The sequence below is a fragment of the Odontomachus brunneus genome, unplaced genomic scaffold (genome assembly GCF_010583005.1).
Source record: "Odontomachus brunneus isolate Ranch 3 - 2012 unplaced genomic scaffold, Obru_v1 Obru_scaffold_002, whole genome shotgun sequence".
In the NCBI taxonomy this organism is placed as follows: Eukaryota; Metazoa; Arthropoda; class Insecta; order Hymenoptera; family Formicidae; genus Odontomachus; species Odontomachus brunneus.
This window is the reverse complement of record NW_022639452.1, coordinates 1255646-1263038: the sequence shown is the minus strand read 5'-3', so window position 1 is coordinate 1263038 and position 7393 is coordinate 1255646. Positions and strand designations below refer to the sequence as shown.

Here is a 7393-nt window from a genome sequence, read left to right as displayed (position 1 = left end):
CCCCCCCCCTCTCTCTCTCTCTCTCTCTCTCTCTCGAGGTGTTTTCGCGTGAACACCTGCGGGAACTTTTCGAAAACGACGGTCTATTCGCCGGACGGGAGATAATCGATAACGGTAACGAAGTAAACGTCAACGCCCCAAAGTTAACATATTCGGTAGTTAAATTTGAGCTCCGATCCGGCAGCGGTTAGAGAGCGGATTTTGGAGTTGCTGACAGAATTAGTAACTTCTTCGTGCGATGAACTTTGAAATTGGTTTTACACAGGAGAGCCCCTCGAAAGAATGTACTTCCCGACTGTTTTGACTCGCGAGTAGAGCGAGATCGGGTCGGAAATAACTGCGGATGTGATACCTGGCGCGAGCTTTAATGACCTCGCGATAAGCCGTCATTTAGCAGCATTTCGCGATCGTACATTTACTTCGTCCTTCACGATCTGCGTCGCGCGCAGAAACGATATTTCGCGAGCTCGTTGGCTTCGGACAAACCACAAGCGCTCGCACGCTGCGAGCTATTGAACTTGGCGCGCGTCTCCTTCAACTCTCGCGTACGAACGACGATTCGATTTCGACTGCCGCGCGAACTCTCGGGGCCACGTGTCCCGCGCTTTTCTCCGCCGTTATCAATAACTTCGCGCCATTTCTGTGGAATGTAAAGTCGTCCAGACCGATTCGGGAAGAGACGAGATCGTCTTTGGACTCGCTACTCGGTTACGAGCTGCGTTCTGTGATACAATTTGCGGCACGGTTCGAACGTTCCTCGCTTTACTGTCGAAACTCTCACAAGCCTCGGCAAGCGGGAACTAATTTTGCCGGAGTGTAACTCGCCACTAAGACGCGCTTTGTTGCAATGCGCTTTGGGCAATCAGAGTTACATTCTCACGCAGTTTGCGAGTCGAAATAATTCCTCCTGCACATAATTCTCTTATGTTCTCTCGTGTTCAGCTTGTGGAAGAGGAGATGTTTTCCAATCCTCAATTTACAAAATACGTACTTGTGTGTATGTAAATATTTAGTAGACATTTATAGAGTCAGACCTTAAATTTAAGATCATCTTAAGTTTATTCTCAAATGTTGTAAGGATTATTTCATTGACTAAAGTGCATCTGAAAATGAATTTACGACCATCTTAAATATACACCGAGGGAAAAGTATTAGAAAATTTATTTGTGGGATAAAAGTTCATTCTACAGAAATACATTCTATTTGACAGAAATAAATTTGCTTTCACAAACTTTACGACCCACAAATAAATTTTCAAGTATTTTCTTCTCAGTGTAAGATCGGACCGCAAATATATCGGCCTTAATGACGATTTCACATTACTCTCTGTACAATTGTTTAACCGCGTGAGCCGGCGTGTTGATCGGCGAGCTGAACCCATCGAACATTTGATTTACGATACAGATACACAGAGGGGGCAGTACGAACGATAAAATCCCGAGGTCCCAATTGTCAATCGCGACAAATGGCAGTCTGGTCTGTCGTGGAATGTGACGTTTAATTCGAGATTCGGTCGCGATACCGCGCGACTCCCCCGTTTCATAAGTGGCTATAAATTCGGCCGGCGCTCTTTGTACTTGACGTCGATCTACGCGTCGCGCGTGCACGCGGGTCCCTCTTTCTCTGCACGAGGTACTTTACGGGCGATATCGCTTTTATGACGCGTCCCGCGCGCAGTGTGTGATACTTTTATCTGGGAGGGTGAGCGATGCGGCATGGGGCGGCGCGGCGCGGCGCGCCAGGCCTGGTCGGACTTTGTGTACGGGGTGAAAATCGAATTTTGCCGACCGTGCTTCTCTCGTCGCGTCTGTCTTTCGACAAGGCACTTTTAGGAGAATCCCTCGGCGATCTTATGTCTCGCCGCGGTACGAGTTACGCCCGCTTTCTGCATGCCGATCTATCTCTCCTCCGGCTGCTCCGGGAGAACGAAGGAGAGGACGAGCCATCAGGAGAAATAATCGCCTTGCATTTTATGCTGACGGATATCAAGCGTTCGACCGACCGACCGCCCGGTCTCTCTTTCAATGAACTTGGCAGGGATCCTTTTTATGAGGGAAATTGCGACGGGGACACAATCGGGCACTCGCGGATATTGGCGAGTCCGTTCATTCATACCGTTGCTTTAAATGCGCTGATCCGAGATAAAAGCCTGCAACGCCGGCCTCTCACCCGCTTTTTTTCAGTTCACCGGCTTTTTTTCTTCTCTTTATCCCTTTACGAGAGAGAGAGAGAGAGAGAGAGAGAGAGAGAGGGGGAGAGAGCTGCTCCCTTTCCTTCGCTCTTGGGCGCGCGTTTTTTTCGACGTGGAAGAGCACTCCAACGCGACGGGATTTCCCGGCGAGCCCTCGCCTCGACCTTCGCGTCTGATACTTTAGTGACTCTGCATAAGTATAAATATCGCATGAGCCCCCGCGTTGCTCCATCTTTCTGTCGTCAGGGCGTTTTAATGCGAGCTTGGCGCGCGTTACGATCATCCGGCGTGTAGTACCTCCTGCAAGACGACAGCCGTTACTGTCGTTACCTCGACGATCCGCGCTATTGACGTTATTGACGTCACACCGGCTTGTGGTACACGCGGCGACCTTCTTCCGTAATGCCCATAACGGCCGGCTTGACTCGAAAGAACGGATCTCGAGGAATTCGCTGCGCGGCTGTGCGCGCAAATTGAAATCCCGCGGAGTTTTCGCACGTGGACAGAATCTCTTCATGCGCTCGCTGCGCCGAGTGAGGGTAGATTCCGTGCGCGCGATTTTTACGCGCAACATCATGCATAACACATGCCGAAACGACTCGGCTTATGCACATCACGGTCTTGCGTCTTGCAAGGCGACGAAAGAGGCTCAATTACGTTACAAGATTGTGTCTCTCAGTCTCTCAGTTCGGAGATTCAGCAATCTCTGCGGCAGGAATGTCTCAGTTGCGTAGGAGTGCGTCGTTTCTGCGGGTGACACACATTTTCCGGGACAATACGTGGAGGCAGGCAGAGAGAGAAAGAGAGAAAGAAAGAGAGAGAGAGAGAGAGGGAGAAAGAGGGAGCGAAGTACGTGTGTTTTCTACGACGTCGGCTGCGGCGGCTGCGCTCATAAACCACGTTGTCAAAAGTGAACGGGCAAATGGGACTCTCCTTTGATGTTCGTGTTGTGAAACGTCTGGTCTCTCTCATATCATACGATCCGATACGTGACACATCACGCCCCCCGATGTAACGAAGCGAAAATCGTCACGGCAGCTGAACGCGTGCGAACGTTTGGAGCGCGCAACGCTCACGGACGATTACCGCCTTTGGCGACAACGAGAGAAAAAGAAAACAGGAAGGGCGAGAAACTTGCGACGCGGCGAAATTACCAAAGTTCGCTAGCCCTTGAGCGGTCGAATGCTCTCGAGCTGCATCGTATGCACGGCTTACAAATACACGCGACACTGCGACTCTTAAAGAGAGACGGACGTACGTATGTGTGTATGTACGCGCGTGTAATTGGCATCTGACGTAACTGGCATCGCGTAATGCCGGGATCAACTTCACGTAACGGGACGCGAGGTGACGTAAAACCTAAAACACGTTGTTTTATTTGCGGCTAATTACGATCAACTTTACGGTGATTGTAATTTCAAAACAAACCTCAAACATCAAATTCACGTCACGTCACTTTACGTACCGTTACGTCCCGTTACGTGAAGTTGATCGTAATCCCGGCATAAGTCTCGATCTACAACAGGTGTAGTAAGCTTTAAGCTTTAAGAAATTGACCAGTCATAGCCGAATTATAGAAGAATAATCAATCGTGATTGGTTAATTTCTTACGGCTTAAAGCTTACTACATCTATTGTAGATCGGGACTAAAGGGACGTTCTACATTGGAAGTAAGTAGGAAGTAAGAGTAAGAAATTGACCAACCATAGTCGAATGTGAGAAGAATAATCAACTATGATTGGTCAATTTCTTATTCTTACTTCCTACTTCTTACTGCTTACTTCCAATGTAGACGTCCCTTAAAGCGTCTTCTACAATGGCAGTAGGAGTAGTAGTAAGAAATAAGCAGTAAGCAAATTGACCAATTCCATTCTCACGTTTCAAAAATAATCGATTGTGATTGGTCTATTTACTTACTGCTTATTTCTTACTACTACTCCTACTGCCATTGTAGAAGACGCTTAATAACATTGCCGGCGTATTTTTCGTACCGTGCATTTCTGTTTGTGAGCAGCAGCCGAACGTCGCGCGAGAGAAACCCCCGTTTCAAACAATTCATTCCATGGAGATCGCGCGACACGGCTTTCGAATTTCCGCAGGCAAACAAGTCGGTCGAGATACGCCAATTAGAACAGGTACAGCTAATGACAATATTGAAGGACAGGGACATGCGCTTTCTCTATTATACGGCACTTCAGAGGAGGAGGAGAAACAAAACGTTGTAGGAGAAACAAAAGAGAGAATCAGACGTGTCAGATGAATGAAAGGACGCGGATACGTTGGTTTTGCGATCGCTCTTCTCTTCCGTCACTCTCTTCATCAACTGAACAATTAGACAAGGAAAGCATCTTACTCTCTATTGCCTTCTCTTACTGATGTTGACTTCAGCATTATTTCATTCATCATCCCTTCTACAGTAATGTGCAATCTATTCTACGTGTCTATGGCCAATGTCGCGTTGACGCGATGAAGGACGCGGAAGTTTCGAGCGCAACGATTTAATCCGCACGCAAAATTCTCAGGGGGGAGAGCGGATTATCCTCTCGCCCCGGATCATCCGAGCTCCCATTGGTTGGAGTGAACTTCACCGTCAACGAAACACTCCGGGGCCTCGCGCGAGGTTTCCAAAGTTCACGCGGGTAATCCAGTGATAAGCCACGATGACGTATCGCGAGGCGCGAAGTTTACTAGAGACATTAATTTTACCGCGACGTGTGTACAATGACCGAAATTTACTGTTAACGTGATATTTCCCCCTCGTTTACAATTAAATCGATCAGCCTCGGCAAAGCGGGCGCGCGCGAAATTGTAGGTAGGGTTTGCTCGCGCACCGAATTCCGCTGGCCGAGTGATATATCGCCTAGAACGGGCTTTAATCAAGACCAGCCCTTGGGCACGTTTTAGAACACATCTTTGCGGGAGAGAGAGAGAGAGAGAGCTTAATAGGGCCTCTGCACGTGGCAGTGATGGTAACGGGTTGATATTACGGTCACGTGAATGTGACGTAGAGATCGGGACACGTGCCAAAGGGCGGCGTGTGGAAAAAAAGAGGAAGCGGCGCGACGTGCGTCAGCCAAAGAAAAGCAGGAAAAGCGACGAGCAAGACGAGAAAGAAACGGTGAAAAGAAAAACAACAACAGCGCCAGAAAGAGATAGAAAGGGAGAGCGAGCGAGTGAGTGAGCGAGAGAGAGAGAGAGAGAGAGAGAGAAAGAGAGAAAGAGAGAGAGAGAGGGGACGATATATAAACATAACGAAGCGAATTATCGGTATGCTCTTGTTATTTCTCTCGTATCACCTTGTACACAGCGCCGCTGCCACCCACGCCAAGAAGCAAAGAATCGTCGCTCTCGCCTTCGTGCATACGTATCTGCGGAAAAGAAGAATGGAGAATTGGGTTAAAATCTTGCGCGCGCGCGCTTGAACGTGATTTTTAATTAGCTCTCTCCTATTTACTCTGTAAACTTGTCGACTCCCTTACCCGGCCCTTAACGGCTCGCAGATGGCGTAATATCGCTCGAAGCTGATGGCCAAAATCGTGAGAACCGAGGCGTGAGCCACTGTCAGCTCAACGAAGGGGACGGCTTTACCTGAAAGCAGAAGGGAATTTTTCATCTCTTTCTTTTCAGCGTTGCTCCGTATTATCTTTAAAATATGCGAGCCGGTCTCGCGAGGGCCGTGGCAACTGCAGGGAAATTCTGTGTTTCTTCAACCTGACGAAGTAAAGTGTACACGTAAATTTCGTCGAATAAGTAACAACATTCGCCCGACGCGACTGACGTCGCCTTTTTCATAAAACATGAAATCTTAAGTTTCGGAACCCCGGAACTTCCGATTACTTCGGCTTTTCTCACAATTAGTTTCCTCCTCCTGTCATAGTTGCCAAGAGTAAGAAGCAACGTTATGAAAGTAAAATGCGAAACGCCATGTGGAAGACCGTCAAGTTTGCGCGGCGGCGCGAACCTCGGGGTCTTGTTTTACGAAGGCAAGACCTGCTTCGGCGGAAGCTTCATCATTTTTAAAAGTCGCGGCCACCGGTTTACACGGGCTTCACGTCTTACACGGATTTACTTTCGATAAATCCGGTTATGGATCACGTCGACGAGAAAGAAGGAGAGAACTGCTCCTTCTTCGCGCTCATCCGATAAAAATCGCCTTTGTATAGATGCGGGACGTATAATTCCCAAAAGGAATTTGATGAAACACAGCACGGCAATATACCACCGCAACCCCCTGGACATTATTATCCCCTGTAGGCGCACCTGCTCCCCCCATTTATTCCGTGTCCACCTACGCGAGCTACAAAATCGTCCATTACGTTGACGTTCTGAAAAAAAGGAAGCAGAAACAAGGGAGAGATAAGGAAGGAACAGAGGAGAGAAGAAAGCGCGCGTCCTCCATACAACTCCTTCCTTTTGGTCTTGCGCGAGCGGCATACAAATATCTCGGCGGAAAATCCAACAAGCAACGAGCAAATTCATGGATATGAAGTGCGCACGCCGCTCTTTGGGCGCGTCGCTTCCGCGAACTTGGAGTCCTGCAGTTAATTAACCGCACGTTTATCCTGACCTTTGACGTTTTGACGTGCGCCAAATACGCACGATCGACGGCCGGACAGTCTCGACTGCGGATGATAATATACAGATTTCACGAGACGAATCGCAGACGCGTGTCGCCAGGCGCTCCGGGACTCGACATAATCCGCAGTTAATTCGGGGAGGAGTGTTTCACACCCCCTAGCCTGCTGTCGTCCGGAGTGGTTTTATAGAGAATTGCGGGAGAGTAAGGGGAAATTAATAAAATCTCTTCTCCATCCCCGATAATTCGCAGGATAATGTTGTAAATGTCCTCGCGCATGGACTCGCCTGTTATAAGTGAATTTCACGAATCGACGACGCGGGGGTGAAGAGTCGCGGTAGTCGCCCTATCCTTTCTTTCTCTCGCCGAGGAGATCCGCCCTTTGCTTATCCTGATATATTATTTGTCCGAGAAACGCGTGTAAAGCTTGTTTATCGTGGCCAAGCTATTAGGTTTATACGTTCGAGCAGTTTTTGCCTTCATAGACATCTATCCGCGCGGAGGGTTATTTCCACAGTCGATTATCCACGGCGCCGGCTTCCATAATTCAGCGCATCTTTCCTACGCTCTCTTTCTCTCTCTCTCTCTCTCTCTCTCTCTCTCTCTCTCTCTCTCTCTCTCTCTCT

At 48.6% G+C, this 7393-nt stretch overlaps 1 protein-coding gene across 3 annotated transcripts in view; it reads right to left on the bottom strand.

Moving 5' to 3' along the window:
• Positions 1 to 7393, bottom strand: part of LOC116842874 (growth hormone secretagogue receptor type 1) — a 44307-nt gene that overhangs the window by 11856 nt on the left and 25058 nt on the right. For all 3 annotated transcript variants that reach the window (XM_032812690.1, XM_032812680.1, XM_032812698.1), the window contains 2 exons: positions 5671 to 5779; positions 5488 to 5559 (listed from right to left, as the gene is read on the bottom strand). In XM_032812690.1, the coding sequence (XP_032668581.1) occupies positions 5488 to 5559; positions 5671 to 5779 (181 nt within the window). The remainder of the gene's footprint in view (positions 1 to 5487; positions 5560 to 5670; positions 5780 to 7393) is intronic.